At 47.2% G+C, this 20,527-nt stretch overlaps 1 protein-coding gene across 9 annotated transcripts in view; it reads right to left on the bottom strand.

Annotated features, from left to right (window-relative positions):
* Positions 1-20,527, bottom strand: part of FN1 (fibronectin 1) — a 361,029-nt gene that overhangs the window by 67,818 nt on the left and 272,684 nt on the right. For 5 of the 9 annotated variants that reach the window (XM_033945944.1, XM_033945938.1, XM_033945939.1 and 2 more), the window contains 4 exons: positions 16,419-16,583; positions 15,156-15,311; positions 11,263-11,376; positions 29-298 (listed from right to left, as the gene is read on the bottom strand). In XM_033945944.1, coding sequence (XP_033801835.1) covers positions 29-298; positions 11,263-11,376; positions 15,156-15,311; positions 16,419-16,583 — 705 coding nt within the window. The remainder of the gene's footprint in view (positions 1-28; positions 299-11,262; positions 11,377-15,155; positions 15,312-16,418; positions 16,584-20,527) is intronic. The other 4 variants (XM_033945941.1, XM_033945943.1, XM_033945945.1 and 1 more) reach the window with 1 other exon arrangement.

The following is a 20,527-nucleotide window of genomic DNA, read 5'->3' as shown; positions in this document are numbered from 1 at the left end:
ATCCGCCGTGGTATAACAAAACATATACCTGTGATTTGTGTTCCAGTCAGGGGCTGGCTTTCCATCTCATCATGTAAAGCAACAACACTAACTGTGTACTCAGAACCAGGCCTGAGGCCATGCAGCTCGGCAGTGTCATCTTCCCCGTCTGGTGCGGGCACTAGTTCACGGATTCCATCCTCTGGACTTGAGTAAGTCACCCTGTACTTGGTAACTTGCCCCTCAGGGCTTTCCCAAGCAAGTTTGATGGAATCGACATCCACCTCTGTGAATGTCAGTCCTTTAGGGCGGTCAAGGTCTGTCAGGCAAATTAATGATGAGACATTAGCAGAATAAGCCAAGCTGTAATTGAGAAATAAGCTTCATTTTACATGCAAAGCAATGTGGTTCAACTAATTCCCTTTAAAAGATCACATCCAAATTAATCAAATGATTGTATCTTGAATTGTATTTTGAAATAAAAGGATCATCAAAATTGTAAGATCAACCAAGTAGAACATTCAGAAATTTACAGAAGGTTTAAAACTGCAAAGTCAGAGCAGCAAAACATCAAACTCTCCCCCACCCCACACCTTTTATCAGGCTGCGCTAGAGGTTTTTAGCGTAGGCCAGTGAGGTAAGTGCTCCAGCGTTCATAGGAATTCTATGCGTGTTGGAGCATTTACTGCGCCAGCTCGTGCTAAAAACCTCTAGCGCATCTTGATAAAAGGGGCCCCAAATTATTTATGGATAAGATCAGATGAAATGATACAACATAAATTATTCTCACTTATATCTACTCTAAAGTATATACTGGGGCCCTGGGCTTAGTGCATTTTAACATGGGACTTTCCCATATGCTAAGCCCAGATTCAGTGCAGCAGCATTTAGGGCTTTTTTTTATTTTGTAGGTCCTGCATTAATTTTTCCATTAGCATGCAGGACTTGCAAAAGATTAGCATGGGAGTACTTACTAGCTCCTATTTAAGAGGTACATAAGTGTTCTACCGTCAGGTCTGCAGGTATTTTGACAAGCCTGCCTGTCTTTTTTATTCATTTTTTTCCATGGCACAGATATTTAGCGTGTGTTACACACGTAAAATATCTGCCCCATAAAAAAATGAATAAAAAAGACAGGCAGGCCTGTCAAAAAAATGCACCCCCTCACAAAAACGTGGCCCCAAAGCACAGCCACCCCCACCACATCTGTTGGAGGGGATGTGGGCAGCGGGGAACATTCTTTCATATGTGGTGGAGTTGCCCCTCCATTCAAGACTTCTGGAGCCAGGTGTTTAAGTATGTGGGGGCTCTCCTTCAAGTGCCTCTCACGAAAAGAGCTGAGGTGGCCCTGTTGGGGTTTCCCTCTGGAGGGGTAGATGACACCCAGGATAGATTGGAGCGCTTGGCTTTTACAGCGGCTAGGCTGACTGTGGCTCAGCACTGGCGCAGTACTGCTTCCCCTACTTTAGCTCTGGTGCGAGATAAATTGGGATGGGTGTGTGAGAAATATCGGCTCTCGGCCCTGTTGAATAGAAAATGGCAGCAATATCACGATATTTGGGGGAGATACTTGGCGATGGAGGGTCTGGGGATGAATGGTTCTGTTATCAGCTGAGGCATTGGCTCCGGCCGGATGGGTTTTGTGGGGGTTTGTCTTATTGGGGTTCTTATAGGGGGTCTGTGACCTTTGGTCCATTTCGTTTCTGATTTTTCTGATCTTTCAACTTTTCCTCACGTTGGGGTGTTAATGTGCCTATTGGCGGTGTTCTTGGGTTTTTGGGGGGAGCAGGGTGCTGTCACAGGGGGGGTGGGGGGGGAGGGGGGGCGACATCAGGAGCTTTGTTGTTCTGCAGATTGCCTGCCTGTATTATTATTGTTGTTGGATTTTCCTGATGTTTTGCTGTGCTGTTTTTCTCTTGCTATAAATAAACAGTTACAAAAAAAAAAAAAAAAAATATCTGCCCCATAAAAAAATGAATAAAAAAGACAGGCAGGCCTGTCAAAAAAATGCACCCCCTCACAAAAACGTGGCCCCAAAGCACAGCCACCCCCACCACCGACCGGCACAGCACTCGCCCTACCTCCCTCCCTCCCCGCAACTGTCACGGAACGGCCCTCGCCCCCCTCATGGCACAGCCTTCCCAGGATGGCCTCCCGGCACCAAAACGTTGGGAGCAGGATGGGTTCTCAGTCCCTCCTGCTCCTAGGCCTCCCACCCTCCGGCCCACCCCTGGTCGGCCCAGGTGGTTGGGCCCGGCCCACCCACCCTGGTACCTTTTAAATAGTTGGGAGCAGGAGGGTGTCCGGTCCCTCCTGCTCCTTCCAACAAGGATGGCCATCTTTGAGAGCAGGAGGGGTGCCTGGTCCCTCCTGCTCCTTCCGTCAAGGATCGCCGCCATCTTTGGGAGCAGGAAGGATGCCTGGACCCTCCTGCTCTTACTCCAATCTTCGGGAGTAAGAGTAAAGTCTTCTGCTCCTGCTCCCCAGGCCTCCGCCGCCCAGTAGCGGCCTTAGGCCCCGCCCCGGCACATCATCTGATATACGGGGAGAGGCCTAAGGCCCTGGTTGGCTGAGGCGCCTCAGGCTCCTCCCTTTGGAGGGACTTGGGGCACCTCAGCCAATCAGGGACTTCCTTAGGGAGGAGTCTAGGGAAATCCCTGATTGGCCATTGTTTTGACTCTTCTATTTATGCCACGAAAACCCTGGCATAAATAGGGTGCTCCTAAGTTTGGGACGCCTAGCAACACTTAAGCCCACTTTAAATGCCACTAAGCTTGATTCTTTAAAGTAAATCTAGCTTTAACAGACTCACACTTAGACACCACACTATTGAGCACCTAAGTTTTAGGCACCATTTATAGAACTGGGGCCTTAGTGCACATTAACAATCAAAATACTACACTTTAATGCATTTTAGGGTACCATGTTTTTCACATGCTGAGCACGCATTAGGGCTTAACACTCTTTTGTCAAAGGGCCCCAAAGGGACCAGCTTGAAATGACCTCCTAGTCTAAAACAGTAAATAGCGTTGAGCATTTCATTACTGAATGCTCAGCTAATCCTGCTCCATAAGAACTTGTGGGACAACAATTACGGCCAGCTATGGCACTGGTTATAGAATTTCCATGTTATTTTCTTCATAAAGCACAGTTACTTACCGTAACAGGTGTTATCCAGGGACAGCAGTCAGATATTCTCACATGTGGGTGACGTCATCCACGGAGCCCCGACGCGGACAGCTTTTCAAGCAAACTTGATTGAAGTTTCAAGCTTGCTATGCTGCACCACGCATGTGCATACCTTCTCCCTCCACTAGAGGGCGCATCCCCACCTCGTGGTCCTCAGTTCCATAGCCAGCAAAGAAGCCATCCCCGGGGAGGAGGGTGGGTTGTGAGAATATCTGCCTGCTGTCCCTGGATAACACCTGTTACGGTAAGTAACTGTGCTTTATCCCAGGACAAGAAGGCAGCATATTCTCACATGTGGGTGACCTACAAGCCAACCAAAAAAAGGGCAGGTGGGAGGATGGCAATTTAAGAAAATAGGTTACGCAAAACCGACTGGCCAAACCGGCCGTCGCTCCTGGACAAAGAATCCAGACAGTAGTGGGAGGTGAAAGTATGAACCGAAGACCAAGTGGCAGCCTTGCAGATGTCCTCAACAGGTGTAGACTGGAGGAAAGCAACAGAAGCTGCCATAGCCCGGACCTTATGCCCCGTGATTCGACCATGGAGCATGAGACCAGCCTGAGCGTAGCAAAAAGAAATACAAGCAGCCTACCAGTTGGACAAGGTGCGCTTGGAGACAGGACGTCCCAACCTATTAGGGTCGAAGGACAAAAACAATTGAGGTACCGTCCGATGAGACTGAGTGCGTTGAAGATAAAAAGCCAACGCCCTCTTACAGTCAAGCGAATGAAGTGGGGCTTCGGAAAAAACACCGGAAGAACAATGGACTGATTGAGGTGGAAATCAGACACAACCTTAGGCAAAAATTTAGGATGGGTGCGGAGAACCACCTTGTCATGATGTAACGCAGTAAAAGGTGGGTCCGCAACCAAGGCAGCTCACTAATCCGTCGAGCGGAAGTGAGCGCAAGCAGAAAGATCACCTTCCAAGTGAGGAACTTGAGATGAGACTTGTCCATATGCTCAAACAGAGGTTTCATAAGTTGAGCCAGTACCACATTAAGATCCCAAACCACAGGAGGAGGCTTCAGAGGAGGATGGACATTCAAAAGACCCCTCATGAAACGAGTAACCAGAGGATGAAGGGAGAGGGACCTACCCTCAAGATGCCGATGGAAAGCAGCAATTGCACTGAGATGCACCCGAATAGAAGTTGTCTTCAGACCGGATTGAGATAAATGAAGCAAATATTCCAGGACCGAAGCCACCGGAACCGAGCTCGGGTCCAGATGATGAGAGGAACACCAGGATGAAAATCTGGTCCATTTCTGAGAATAGCAAAGCCGAGTCGAGACCTTGCGAGAAGCTTCCAAAACCTCCTTGACAGACTGAGAAACAGGAACCGAAGTCAGGGGGAAAGGAACCAAGCTTCAGATGTAAGGACTGAAGATTGGGATGCAACAGCGAACCCTGACTCTGAGACAGCAGAGAGGGAAAAACAAGCAGAAGCAGAGGCTCCCGGACACTGAGATGAAGGAGTAGGGAGAACCAGGGTTGACGAGGCCAACGAGGCGCAATGAGAATCAGAGTGACCCGTGCCGATTTGAGATGTACCAATGTCCTCAAGATCAGAGGGAAAGGAGGAAATTCATAAAGGAACCTCCCTCCCCAGTCGAGAAGAAAGGCATCGGCCTCGAGACGATCCGGGGAGTATATCCGAGAACAATAGAGAGGCAGTTTGTGAGTCTCCGGAGAGGCAAACAGATCCTCTTGAGGAGTCCCCCAGCGGTTAAAGACTTCGTGCAGGACTCGGGAGTTGAGCGACCACTCGTGCGGCTGGAGAAGACGACTGAGTTTGTCGGCCAGACAGTTTCGCTCTCCTTGAATGTAAACTGCCCGAAGGAAGATGTTCTGAGAGACCGCCCACTCCCAAAGGCGCAGGGCCTCCCGGCACAGGGACCAAGAGCCCGTCCCCCCTTGCTTGTTCACATAGTACATTGCCACCTGATTGTCCGTCCGTACTAGGACTACCTGATTGTGCAGCAGGTGGCAGAAAGTCCGAGCAGCCAGAAAAATGGTGCGAAGCTCCAAGACATTGATGTGACAAAGACGGTCCTCCGCCGACCACAGTCCTTGAGTCCGCAGACCGTCAAGATGAGCCCCCCAAGTGTACTCTGAAGAGTCCGTGGTTAGGACCTTGTGATGCGGAGGGGCGAGAAAGAGCAAACCCCTGGAAAGATTGGAAGAGTTGGTCCACCAACGGAGCGAGCATTTCAAAGAGGGAGTCACCGTCACAGGGGTGGAGACCGGGTCCCGGTCTTGACGCCACTGTGAGGCCAACGTCCACTGAGGAAGCCTCAGATGCAAGCGGGCAAACGGCGTGACATGAACTGTAGATGCCATGTGACCCAGCAGAATCATCAGGCGCTGCGCCAATACCGAGGGCAGCAGCGAGACCTGCCGACTCAGGTGGATAAGGGCCTCCAACCGTGGAGGAGGGAGGAACGAACGGAGGCGAACCGTGTCCAGCACGGCCCCGATGAACTGAAGAGTTTGAGAGGGGCACAATTGAGACTTTGGGAAGTTCACCTCGAACCCCAGATGCTGAAGGATGATGATAGTCTGTTGGGTCGCTGAGATAACCCCCTCCCTGGACGGAGCCTTGATTAGCCAATTGTCCAGGTAGGGAAAAACCTGCAGGCCCTGGGATCGCAGAGCTGCTGCGACTACCACCATGCACTTCGTGAAGACTCGAGGGGACGAAGCCAATCCAAAGGGGAGGACCCGGTATTGAAGGTGCAGCTTCCCCACCTGGAAACGTAGAAACTTGCGGAAGGCGGGATGCACCGGAACATGGGTATAAGCCTCCTTCAGGTCGAGGGAGCACATCCAGTCCCCCTCGTCCAGTAGTGGGTACAGGACCGGTAGGGATAGTATACAGAACTTCTCCCGGACAAGGAACTTGTTGAGTCTCCGGAGGTCCAAAATGGGGAGCAGGTCCCCGGTCTTCTTCGGGACCAGAAAATAGCGGGAGTAGAATCCCCTCCCCCGCTGAGCGTGGGGCACCCGCTCCACCGCCCGGCGACTCAACAAGGCCCTGGCCTCCGATAGGAGAAGGGGGAGCTGCGACCTGTTGGAAGGACACGCGCCGGGCGGACTGTCCGGCGGGATTTCCCGGAAGTTGAGGGAATAACCCTCCGACACGACTCGGAGGACCCAAGCATCGGAGGTGATGAGGATCCAAGAGGGATGAAATTCCCGCAACCGACCCCCGATGGGCAACGGGGTCGATGACAGTGCGGAGGGGGCCCGCCCCCATCTGCTCAAGGCGTCAAAAAGACGGGGCAGGCTTAGATGCCCCTTGCGCCTGAGACTTCTGCTGTGGCGCCCTGGACTGCTGAGGGGGTCTCCTCGGCAGGGGCCTGGAGAAAGCCGGCGTGGTCTTCTGTGGATAGCGCCTAGGCGGAGCTCGGTAAGGCTTAAGAGCAGACGACTTCACCTTTGGATGCACTAGGGAGGCGAAGGAACGTTCGTGCTCCGAGAGGCGTTTTGTAGTCGACTCCAGAGACTCATCAAAAAGCTCCGAGCCCACACAGGGCAAATTGGCCAGGCGCTCCTGCAGGTTGGGATCCATATCCACGATACGAATCCACGCCAGGCGATGCATCGCAACCGCTGAGACCCTAGAGGTCAGTTCAAAAGCGTCGTAGGTGGCGTGGAACAGGTACAGGCGCAGCTGGGAAAGAGATTCCATCAGCTTCCCAAAATCGTCTCGATGGGATTCAGGCATGACCCCGTGATAACGGGGCATGGACTTTACCATGTGACGAAGGTACGAGGTGAATGTGAAGGCGTAATTAAGTACCGATTCGCCATCATGGAATTTTGGAACAAGCGCCGTCCAAATTTATCCAGGGTGCGCCCCTCACGCCCAGGCGGAACCGCAGCGGACACTCGAGAAGGTTGGGACTTCTTGAGGGATGATTCGACCAGCAAGGACTGGTGGGACAATTGAGCCTTCTCAAAGCCCTTACAAGGCACCGTGCGGTATTTGGATTCCATCTTGGACGGGACAGCCGTCACCGCATAGGGGGAATCCAAATTCCGCAAAAAAGCCTGCTGCAGAATCTTATTCAAGGGAAGGAGGGGAGACTCCCGAGGAGGAGAGGGCAAATCCTGCTCTGCCAAAAATTCCTTAGAATATTGCGAGCCCGCCAAAAGGTCCAGATCCAGGGCCTTCCCCATGTCCAGCACAAACCTCAAAAACGAGGAGGGACGCAGACCAGACCGGTCTTCCCTGGGGGAAGGGGAGAGAGAGCCTCGGGCCGCCGAAAACGACGGGGACGCCTCGCGAGAGTAGCGGGGCTCACGACCAGTGCCAGCCTCAGACCCCCAGGAAACCGCGTCGAGGGAATGCGCTGGGGTCGGAGACCTCCAAGGCCCCTCGGAGCCCCTCGGGGAAGACCTCGGGGTACGTGGCACAGAGACCTTCCGCCGCGGCGGAGAGGAATCCCTCGAGCCCCGTGGTGAACCCCTCCTAGCAGGGGAGCAGAACAGCCTCGGATTAGACAGACTGAGCTCCGAAACCCGAAGAGCCTCGACCTCCCGGGCCGGCGAGGAGTGACCCCATCACCGAGGAGACCCACGAGGACGTTTCGACCTCCTGGAACGGCGCTTCGCCCGAGGCCGGCCCGAGGGCGAGGACCCGCGGGAGGCTCCCGACGAGGAGTCCGAGGAAGAAATCCGGCGAACACGGCGCACCTTGTCCCGAGGTCGAACACTACGCTCAGGGTGGTCCGGTGCCGAGACCGGGGCTAAGGCTGGGGCCGAGGCAGGTGTCAACACCGGGGCCAAAGCCGGAGCCGAGGACGGCTGCAAATGGGCCAGGGCAGAGGACAGCTCCGAGGAGATAAGCGCCCGGAGCATGTCCTAGAACACAGGAACGGCCATCATAGACGGCATGTCCGACACCGTTGGGTACTCCGTAGAGGGCAACCTCGGCAGCGAGTATTCCCGAGGAGCACCCGACTTCGACGTCCAGGGCGGGGCCGAGGACGACCCACCCGCCCCCGTCGAGGAACCCCAGGAAGGCTTCTTCGACGACCCTGGAGCTGAGGAAGGAAGCGGGGACTTACCCGGGGCCGACTTCGGGGTCGAGGATGAAGGCTTCGAGGAGATAGACATCTGAGGCGAGGTCGTGGGTACCAAGGCCGAGGTCAAAGCCGAGGCCAACGTCGAGGCCTTCCCCGCCGCGGGTTCCACAATGAAAAGCTCCGCCATGCGAGCACGCCAGCGGCGGAGTGCCCGAGGTTGGAAGGTGGAACACCTAGGGCAGGAGTCCGTTGGGTGATCCGCACCCAAGCAGAGGAGGCACCACCGGTGGGGATCGGTGATCGATAGCAACCGATCGCACCGGGTGCACTTCTTGAAACCCGACAGAGGCCGGGACATGAACGACAAAAAAGGCCGCGAACGAATGAGGTCCCGCGGCCGCGGCAACCGGGAGCCCCAGGTGCCTCAATGAAAAACTTTTTTTTTTCCCTGACGATTTGCAACTTCGCAGACGAAGGGAAAACAAAAAAACGCACAGCGACCAAGCAAAACCACCCAGCCGTGGTGACAGAAAGCAAAAAGACATGGAGCAAAACACAACAGGGCTTCTGGCTCCACGGAAGAAACAGAACTGAGGACCACGAGGTGGGGATGCGCCCTCTAGTGGAGGGAGAAGGCATGCACATGCGTGGTGCAGCATAGCAAGCTTGAAACTTCAATCAAGTTTGCTTGAAAAGCTGTCCGCGTCGGGGCTCCATGGATGACGTCACCCACATGTGAGAATATGCTGCCTGCTTGTCCTGGGATAATGCTCTTTAGAAACTTCAAGTGAAAAATTTTGATGATCCTTATTCATATATAAATGTGATCTGGGAACAGGGTGCATATAATTCATAAAAATTACCTTCAAATTAATTTCCATAGCAAACAATTATTTGCAATATTTTAGTTTTTTTGAATCAGGTTTCTTTTATGTCATGGCAAGTAATGATGATTTATTTACTCTTTTTTCTTATTTAGCTTAAGCCTTTTCACTAGTAGCTCAATGCAAGTTACTTTTAAGTATAGTATAAATGTGATGCAACTGGTTATAATAGGTTGTGGCAGTATGTTGAGATCCAGGGAAACCAGGGTTCAAATTCTGCTTCACCCATTGATGCTTCTTGACACTTTGGGCAATTCACTTCACCCTTTTCTGCCTTCACCCAGCTTAGGGAGAGTGTAGCACAGTGGTTAAAGCTACAACCTCAGCCCTCTGAGGTTGTGGGCTCAAACCTTGTGACCCTGGGCAAGTCACTTAATTTCCCCAGGTACATTAGATAGATTGTAAGACTGCTGGGACAGAAAGGAAAAAATGCTTGAGTACAGGGACGGTAACGGTGATGAATTTTGTCACCGTGTCATTCTCTACTCTAAAGCTCAAGGCAAGGCCTGGCTTTCTCAGAAAACATCTGTGCCACTTGTTAATTTTCAAAAGGTTCTTCTACACTACTGTTTGGTCATCTAAAAAGTATCATCACAAAAGAAATTTAACCCTCTACCAAATTTAACCTCTAATTCAGCCCTCTACCAAATGATTTCTGGGGAGCTACTCCTCTTAGAATGCCACATTTATCAGTTTAGAGTGGTAAAAATGTCTTGGCTATAGAGGTATCAAAGTATTTTATTTTTGTAGAATTCTGTAGTTTGAAAAAAAGTGTTCTTGTTCCATAAATTGTGTTATAATTATGTTTAAATGATATATGCTATTTTCAAAATTTTAAAATTTTCTCTTTTTCCAGTTAGAAGCATGTAAAATGAGCTCTTATGGAACATTAAAAAAAGTCAAAGAACTATGATAAATCATCATTACTGCCAATTTAATCATGGAAAATCAAGATCCTAGCATGTGTAGAACCAAGAAAGCTTCAATTGCAAAAAGCAGTCTGCATAAAACAAAACAAAAAAAAACCCCAGCATGGAATCAGATTTTGTAAGCAGCTAGAATTAGTATCTAGTACCATGTCCACACTACAGAAAAAGCACTTTTGAAAACCCATTTGCAAAGAAATGTACCGTATATACTTGAATATAGGATGAGATTTTTGGGCCAAAAAAATGGCCCAAAAATGGGGGTTTCATCCTATATTCAGGTTATCACCCAGTGACCACCCAACCCCCTCCTGGACTTGCTGCAGGCCCCTGCCGTATGACCTGGAGATCCAGAGGTGTTTGGGCAGGAATGATCTTTCCATGCTCCTGCCCCGCGCTAAGCCCCTCCCTCTCTAGATGGCTCCCTTAGATCTCGTGGCCTCAGATATCGCAGTCAGGGTGCACCCTGCATGAAAGAGTGAGCTTTCGAGCTCCCATCCGCCCTGCACTGCTCCCTGAATGGCTGCTGCCAGTTCTCGCCAGTCCTGCTTTTAGGGAGCCAACCACCAGGCAGAATTTAGCATGTGTTTTACTCTATTAGTGTGCGCTAAGCTTTAGTACAAAGGCCCTTTAGGTAGGCACAATTTAACTTGTAATAGAACGGGACCCTTCCTCTCTCCTAATTCTGTTTATCAGCGCAAGACAACCAAACAATATTAGCGATGGCTTTAATTTCTAGTGCTATTAGAAATTAACCTCCTCTTTTACAAAAGCCGGCTGCGCAGACTGACTCGGTAAATGTACTGAATGGGCCTCAAGCATTTGCCGTGTGGCACTTGGCTTTGTAAAAGGGGGTCCTAAATTAATTTTCTTGGCAAATGCTTGTTTTTTTCTTTGCAGGTCACTGCAGAAAAATACCTTTGTCATTGCAGCAGTGCTGCTCAGACATGAGTATTCTTGAAATTCTTAATAAACATATTTTCATAGAGTTCAGAAACCCATATTTCACATGTCAAATTAGCTCCCTGGCAATCACACCGAAACTACTGACTTTTAAAACTGTAATGTGGACAGGTAGATGTTTTCTGGTGGTTAGAATGCAGACAATTTTATCAGCAATAAAAAAGTGGTCACGTGTTTGAGTCGTCATCCTTTAACCAGTCACTTCTTCTGTGGCATAAGTATTGTAAACCACAATATTCATCTCAGTGCACCCGCCAAGAAATCATTAGTAACAAAACCTCATACATACTGGTAACTGCAGTTTCAACTAATGGTAGGCTCTCTCCTCTTGGGGTCTGAGCATAGACCTTAACCACATACTCTACTGTAGGCTGCAGGCCTTCAATAGTCATTTCTGTTTGATCTGAAACAGAGATCAAATACATTACATTTCGAAATCATACATAAAATCAATATAGCTTGAATCAATGTGAGTTAATATTTGCCAAGATATTTTTAACTTTTTATTTGGAAGTCAAATATTATTAACACAGTTATTTTAATTCACTTTTAGAATCATCACATTACGGTAGTCTAACTGCCCAGAAAGCAGAATAGCATGGAAAGCTATGATAATAACAGAGATTTGCAAGAGAAATGTTTTAGTAACTGAAAACAAGAATCGAGTAAGGTTGGACACCAATTTGACCAACTTCTGTGCAGATTAATTTAAAAGCAACAAGTTTTGGCCCCCTTTTTATCAAGCCGCGTTAGGGTTTTTTTTTATCGCCAGCCGCTGTGGTAAAAGCTCTTACGCTCACAGGCAGTCTGTTCCAGGCATACAGTGCAGCAAAACAGAAGGGATGGAGTCTGGAGTTGGCAGTTGAGGCGTTCACAGTTATGCATCTAAATTTAGGCCCAAGCACTCATGTCAGGTCAATGGCTGGTGTAAATGCTCACACCTAACTGTAGACAGTTAGGCGCATGTAACTGTTAGTATTCTATAACTTGCACATGTAATGAGGGAAGGATGACATCTGAACCGGGTTCACATCCCCCTTGCAGTTGTGGCTATGGATTTTGCACACGCAAGCTGAAGCATCTTAAGCAAGAGAAGTTATGCACATAACTGCAAATTAGGGTCAATTTGTGCCAATTATAGCCAATAATTGATAGATAATGACAATCATCGGCTAATTATCATATTAAATTACACATGCAAGTTTATCAAATTAGTAGGAATATGTGTTGGCCAAGGTCATTTCATATCATATCAACATTTAGGGCTTCTTTTACAAAAGTGCATTAGGGCCTTAACGCGCGGAATAGCGCACGCTAAATTGCTGCGCACGCTAGAAGCGTAGCGCAGGTTTAGCTTGCGCTAAAATGCTGGTGCGCTAAAAATGCTAGCGCACCTTAGTAAAAGGAGCCCTTAAAGTCTCAAATAGCCGGATGCCTGGGACTTGTTTAAAGTTGACCATTACATGGTAAATAAAATTTGGCAAGTCAAAGTTTAAAAACTAGTTTGCTCATGAGAAAAAAACTTTGAAGAACATATTTGAACATTAACCTGATTGCACAAATATGTCCTTGAAAGGTGATGTTTAAGTTCTGAAGTTTTAACTCGTTGGAATGTTGCAAACAGTATTGTAGATTAACCAAAAAGTATTGTAGATTAGCCAATGCAGTCTTCTATATGCCAGGTGAACTAAAAAAAAATCCCTAGGTTAGATAAAGGGTTAAATACCACTTAATGTTGTTAAAGCCATAATATTATGAAAAGCACATTAGAGTCAAGAATTATATTCAGTAGCAAAAACCATCTGAAACATTCAAAAAGCGATAGCAGCTATGCAGTAACTAGAACTTTATCTTCCTTCCTTGCCCTGCAACTACGATTAGACAACTCCAAACAATCCAAAATACAGCTTTGAGACTCATCTACTCATTGAAAAAACATGACCACATTACGGATGCCTTCACAAACTCACATTGGCTTCCAATCCAAGAAAGAATCCAATTCAAATTCTACTGCATATTATTTAAAACCCTACACGGAGACAGCCCATCATACTTGAACAATCGCCTCATCCAAGCACCCACTACCAGACACAGAAAAACGCACTCCCCATTCATACCCCCCCCAATCAAGGAAGTAAAAAGAACAAGACTACACGACGGCCTACTAGCCACTCAAGCCGCAAGACTGGACAACCAAATCTCCAACCTTCTGATGACCACCCCAGACTATAGGACATTCAGAAAGGAAATAAAGACCACACTTTTCAAGAAATTCCTGAAGCAGCAATAACATCACGACCTCTTAGCAACACTAAAACTGACGCTCGATCTACCCATTACTGCACTAATAATAACAAAAGAACCTCCACTTTGACCACCTATCAACTCTACTACAAACCACCTCACCCTCAACAACCCGCTAAATGTCTATAAGATCTACAACCTACCTCTCTAGCTAATCATTGTAACTCTGTTTTTAAATTAACCTTTTGTAATCCGCCTTGAACCGCAAGGTAATGGCGGAATAGAAATCCCTAATGTAATGTAATGTAATGTAATATTGCTTTTATTATGGTATTCAGGATCATCTCCTTCAGTTACATATCCCTCCAATACTCGGCAGGACTTGGCCAGCTAGGAATGGCTCAAAGATGGCTAAGTCCTGTTTGGATAGCTATCCACTGATATTTTGCTAAAGACAGCTGGCGATCTTCTGCTGAATATTTGGCTCACCAGTCACTGCCAATTTTCAACAGTTGGCCTTCTTAGGCATGCGGCCAGATAGACCTGCCTAAAAGGCTTATCTATCTTTGGCCATTAGTCTTAGCCAGCTAGCCGATGAAAATAAGCATGGCTGGCTAAGTGCACGCTGCTAATCTTTGCCCCGGATATTCAATGCCAGTGACCCCAGCATTGAATATCCAGGATCACCGCTGGGCTGCCTTCTGTGGTTCAATATCGGACCCTTAGTATCCAGCCATCAGGATTTAAAAGCACTTGAAATTTATCTGCACCAAACGCTTTGTTTGTTTCATGAACTTGGCATATACTGTAATACTGCCATTGGCATATACATTCAGCATAGCAGTTTACAATGCACAATGTATAAAAGAAAGAGAGAAAAAAGTGTAGGGACAGAAAGGGTAATGGGGGAAGAAGTGCAACTGCATGGAATAACCAGGTTTTTACTGCTGTTGAATTTTGGAAAGATGAGCTGGATTGTAAATGAGGGGGAAAGAATTCCACAGGAGAGGTCCCAAGTAAAAGAAATCAGAATCCCTAGAGATGTCTAAATGGACATGAGATGGGGGGAGGGGAGATAGAAAGGAAGTTAGCCTGGGAATGAGCTGATGTTTGGTCTGACACGTACATCTCTGAGCACAGTTTGAAGATACCTTTAGTTCATTTAGTATTTTGCCAGTTTCATTTTGTGTTTTTCATTGTCAACTTTACATTTGGCTGGCTTTTTGAAACATCACAATTTCCCGGTTATTTTGGGTACTCTGTTGTGGATATATACATGCAAGTAGCAGCTTTTCTAACATTGCTGCAGGGTTAGCTTTAGGGGGTGCTAACAACAGGGCACTTGCCCTGGGCACCCTTGCTAGAGAAGGCCCCTAAGCCTACTTAAAGCTGAAGGAGATGCAGCCTGTTGATAAGCATTGGGGGTCCCCTCCCAAGATTCTACCCTACATCACTGTGGTCAATATTCAGCATGGTTTAACTTGATAGAAGAGGCCCAGTTAAACTATGTTGTCCAGGCTGGGAGCAGATATTCAGTGGCACGTATCTGAAGATGCAACTGAGTATCTTCTCCAACTGCTACAGTGCTGGCGTGTTTCTGAAGGTAGAATTGGGGTTTAGCTGAGAGTTATACAGGCATCACCGATATTCAGCCGTAGTACCCAGATAGCTACCAGCACTGAATATTCAGGTGTAATTCATTCAGTGGCATCCAGTGTTTAAAAAAAAATAGGCTAACTGATGTTGGCTATGGGCTAATCACATGTGTAGTCCATTTACAAGCATAAACTAATTTTAATTTTATAACTATAAATGTCACCTAATCATTCTAAAATGACCCCATCCTTGACTAACTATTGAGAGATGGCACACCCTTCCTCATTTCAGAATAACCAATAAATATTGTTCTGTCATGTGAGCTGTTCCAACTCCTCTTACCTGCTGATACAACACGCGTTATGGGGGATCCTTGACCATTTCTGGGAGTACTTGTTATTCTGTAGCCAGTCACTGGGGCAGAAGAGGGTACCCAACTGACATGAATGCTGCGATCTTGAACATCAGTCACTAGCAACCGAGTTGGTTGATCTATCTCTGCAACACAGGCATGAAAAAATGGCTCAAACATTCTCAGAGGGCATTGTAATGTAATGTAATGTAATGTAATTTATTTCTTATATACCGCTACATCCGTTAGGTTCTAAGCGGTTTGAAGAAAATATACATTAAGATTATAAATGAGAAGTAAGAAGGTACTTAAAAAGTACCAAATTGCGAAATGACACAGAAAAGGTATGCCTTGCATGAAAAATAGTGATGAGAAATGTACAGGAACACCAAATTTTAGATGTTTGGCAATATTTTTCATGTGAAGTGGCAATGTTACTTACAAAAGTACACTTTGAAGTAGTAAACTAACAAGAAGCAGAAATTTTAATTAACTATGCAGTTAATGAGTTGCTGCAATGCCAAAAAAAAAAAGAACAACCCAAATCATACAAAGCAGCACGTTAATGGCAAAAATTACAAAAATGAGCATGCGGTAAAGGCTAGATGTGTAGCAATTTGTGTATTAGCAGCAACCAAATTTACAGCAGACATGGAGACTCCTTCCTACACGATCTCCCCTAGGGGGGGGGTCACCAACCCTGGTGGCTTATGGCCCCAAAGGGCTCCTGTCCTCTCTACTGCCCAAATAAAGAATATGGAAATGTGAAGCCCTTCCCTTCCAAAGAACCCTGCCCCCTAACTCAATTATTTGACAGTCAATCAAGGTCTGGTCCCCTCACCACCCCCCCCAAGAATCTAAAAGAGGGTCCAGACAGAAAAATTTGCTGAGGATCCCATGTGTTTGAGGTGGCCCTGCTTCTCCTGTGGAACAAACCACTGGAATTCATGCATCTACTGGTGCGTACCTCATCTACAGGACACTATTCCTTGGACAAGCTGCTGAATAACAAAGGTAGTCAGAAGAAAAGAAAGAAATGGAAAGAGACTCAGAAACTAGAGGTAGCAATCATATTAAAAGGCATGAACAAATACTAAGGTGGAATATTATTTATTCCAGTTGTAGTCCATATATTAACATTGTCTAAAATATCTTTTTATGTAAATATTTTAGCAGCATGAATTCTAGGTACATGAAGAGAGAAAACTGAAGAAAAATTCACCCTTCTGGAAGTTCTACCATGACTTTATTACCTGTTCGGTGTTGGACGGTGACTGGTTTGCTGCTGGCAGGGCTATCTCCACGCCCAGTTACTGCATACACGGTGACTGTGTAGTCCGCACCAGGTTTCAAATCTCGAATGGTAGCCGTTGACATAGATCCAGGGACAGTGAACTCCTTAACATGACCCTGGCCTCCTGCAAATGCAAAAAGATTTTTCAACTCAAAATTTAAGAACGTAAGAATAGCCATACTGGGCCAGACCAATGGTCCATCTAGCCTAATATCCGTCTTCAAGGCAGCCAATCCAGGTCACAAATACCAGGCAAAAACTCTAATAGTAGGGAGTGTAATTTTCAAAGGCATTTCAGCATATAAAATATGTTTATTTTTATTAAAACTTGATATACCGAATACATTATGTAGATAATATTTTGTGAATCTTTGTGGCATGCATGTTTCTTGCCTTGTTAACATTTATTGTACTTCATCTACTAACCTCAATATAATTTTTTGAACTGAAAAAAAAACTTGATATACCGCTTCACACAATGCAAAGACAAAGCAGTTTATAATATAAACAATTGTTCAAATTAAAAATAAAAGAACTCCAGTATCAGAATAGGAAGAAAACTAACTCCGCTCATATATCATACAAAGATGAAAGTCCTTTACAGATTAAAAGTCCTTTGTGGAGTCGCAAGTATATCTTTTGATCCTTTTCTAGAGAGGCCTAATCAGCAGAAGAAAGGAGGTGATGCCTCTGTACATGTTGTTGATGAGGCCCCACTTGGAGTATTGTGTTCAGTTTTGGAGGCCGTATCTAGCCAAGGATATAAAAAGACTTGAAGTGGTCCAGAGGAAAATGATGAAAATTTTAGGAGGTTTGCATCAAAAGTACAAGAATAGAATAGAAGACCTCTACATTTATACTCTGGAGGAGAGAAGGGACAGGGGTGATATGATACAGACATTTAAATATTTGAAAGTTATTAAAATAGGACCAAATCTTTTCCAGAGAAGGGAAATTGGTAAAACTAGAAGACACGGTGGTGGATGCCTGGAATGCCCTCCCGAGGGAGGTGGTGGAGAGGAAAATTGTAATGGAATTCAAAAAAGTGTGGGATGAACACAGAGGATCGCTAATTAGAATATAAAAGAGCAAATTTTCACAGTCCGAATCCAGCAAAGGAGATGGTTTGGATAGGCTGGAGTGAGCTTCAACGGTAACTCCTGATAGTTGGAACTTAAGGAGAGTTCCAGGTAGAATTCTAAGGTCTATGGTCCAGAAATAACAAAGAAAAAGACTTTTTAATTTAATCATAAAACTGTAATGCACATGATTACAGGGCAGACTGGAGGGACCACTCAGGTCTTTATCTGCCTTCATATACTATGTAGTTCACTTATCAAATGCTTGTTTTAAGAAAAATGTCTTCAACAGAACCTTGAACTTGTTAAAGTTTTCATCACCCCTTATATTCAAAGGAAAAGTGTTCCATGGGCTAACCAGAAAAAAAGCCTTATTTCTGATAGAAACTTTCTTAGTTCTACTAAGCTGTTAAGCTACAATCTTGTAGAGATCGTAATACTCTATCAGAGGAATATGGTATGATCACATAATGCAAATAATTTGGGAACTGATATAATATGTTTTGTGTGTCAGGATCAATAACTTAAATTGACTTCTATACTTGACAGATAAACCAGTGATATTTCAAATATAGAAGGGTTACATGATCAAATTTAGAATAGTCTCCTAATAATTTAATAGCTGTAGTGGTGCTTTACGTGCAGAAATAGCACAGTTACTTACCGTAACAGGTGTTATCCAGGGACAGCAGGCATATATTCTCACATGTGGGTGACGTCATCTACGGAGCCCCGATGCGGACAGCTTTTTCAAGCAAACTTGATTGAAGATTTAAGTTTGCTCTGCTGCTCCACGCATGCGTGCCTTCCTGCTCCACTAGAGGGCGCATCCCCTCCTCGTGGTCTCCAGTTCACCTAACCAGCAAAGAAGCCAACCTCAGGGAGGCGGGCGGGTTGTGAGAATATCTGCCTGCTGTCCCTGGATAACACCTGTTACGGTAAGTAACTGTGCTTTATCCCAGGACAAGCAGGCATGATATTCTCACATGTGGGTGACCTCCAAGCTAACTGAAACAGGGATGGAGGGAAGTTGGCAATTTAAGAAAACAGATTACGCAATACCGATTGGCCAAAACGGCCATCGCTCCTGGACAATTTATCCAGACAGTAGTGGGAGGTGAAAGTATGAACCGAAGATCACATGGCAGCCTTGCAGATTTCCTCAATAGGTGTGGACCGGAGGAAAACTATGGAGGCTGCCATCGCTCGGACTTTATGTCCCGTTACTCGACCATGCAGCGCGAGACCAGCTTGAGCGTAGCAAAAAGAAATACAAGCAGCCAACCAGTTGGACAAGGTGCGCTTGGAAACTGGGCGACCCAACCGATTAGGGTCGAAGGACAAAAACAATTGTGGGACTGTCCGATGAGACTGAGTGCGTTGGAGGTAAAAGGCCAACGCTCTCTTACAGTCAAGCGTGTGGAGCGCCACCTCTCCGGGGTGAGAGTGGGGCTTGGGAAAAAAAACACGGGCAAAACAATGGACTGGTTGAGATGAAAATCAGACACCACTTTAGGCAAGAACTTAGGATGAGTGCGGAGAACCACCTTGTCATGATGGAATACAGTGAAAGGTGGGTCCGCCACCAGAGCCTGTAGCTCACTAACCCGCCGAGCAAGTGAGTGCAAGCAGGAAAATCACCTTCCAAGTGAGAAATTTCAGATGGCATTTATCTAACGGCTCAAATGGAGGTTTCATGAGTTGAGCCAGAACCACCTTAAGGTCCCAAACCACCGGGGGGAGGTTTGAGAGGAGGGTGGACATTCAAAAGACCCTTCATGAAGCGAGAAACTAAGGGATGGAGTGAAAGGGCTTTCCCTTCTAGGGGCTGATGAAAGGCAGCAATCACACTAAGATGTACTCGAATGGAGTTGGTCTTCAGGCCAGAGTGAGATAGATGAAGCAAATACTCCAGGACCATGGAGACGGGGACCGACACCGGGTCCTGGCTGTGCGAGGAGCACCAGGACGAGAATCTGGTCCACTTTTGGGAATAGCAGGTTCTAGTCGAGGCCTTCCTCGAGGCTTCCAATATCTCCTTGACTGATTGCGACACTGGGAGAGAAGTCAGGGGGAGAGAAACTAAGCATTCAGATGAAGAGACTGAAGATTGGGATGTAATAGCGAACCCTGACTCTGCGATAGCAGAGAGGGAAACAGAGGCAGAGGCAGCGGATCTCTGGTACTGAGTTGAAGTAGGAGGGAAAACCAAGGCTGCCTTGGCCACCGAGGAGCAATCAAGATCAGCGTGGCTCGCACCGATTTGAGATGGACCAGCGTCCGCAGAATCAGAGGAAAAGGCGGAAACGCGTACAGGAACCTTCCCTCCCAATCTAGGAGGAAGGCGTCGGCCTCGAGGCGGTCCGGGGAGTACATCCGGGAGCAGAAGTGAGGGAGTTTGTGATTGAGGGGGGAGGTGAACAGATCTATCTGAGGAGTCCCCCACTTTTCGAACACCTGTCGCAAGGTCTGAGAGTGCAGTGACCACTCGTGTGGCTGGAGGAGGCGGCTGAGTCTGTCCACCAGACAGTTCCGTTCTCCTTGTATGTACACCGCTCGAAGGAAGATGTTGTTGGAGATCGCCCACTTCCAGAGACGCAGGGCTTCCCGACAGAGGGGCCGAGACCCCGTCCCCCCTTGCTTGTTTACATAGTACATTGCCACCTGGTTGTTGGTTCGGACGAGAACCACCCGGTCATGGAGCAGATGTTGAAAAGCCACAGCGGCGAGATAGATGGCCCGGAGCTCCAGCACGTTGATGTGGCAGCGGCGGTCCTCTGTTGACCACATCCCCTGAGTGCGTAGGCCATCCAGATGAGCTCCCCAAGCGTACTCCGACGAGTCCGTGGTGAGTACCTTGCTGTGTGGAGGGGCGAGAAAAAGTAAACCTTTGGAAAGATTTGAAGAGTCGGCCCACCAGCGGAGCGATCATTGCAAGGAAGGAGTCACTGTCACGGGACGGTCGATAGGGTCCCGGTCCTGACGCCAT

This window comes from Geotrypetes seraphini, chromosome 5 (genome assembly GCF_902459505.1).
Source record: "Geotrypetes seraphini chromosome 5, aGeoSer1.1, whole genome shotgun sequence".
Lineage (NCBI taxonomy): Eukaryota > Metazoa > Chordata > Amphibia > Gymnophiona > Dermophiidae > Geotrypetes > Geotrypetes seraphini.
The sequence above is the reverse complement of the archived record's forward strand: the minus strand, read 5'-3'. Positions and strand labels throughout refer to the sequence as shown.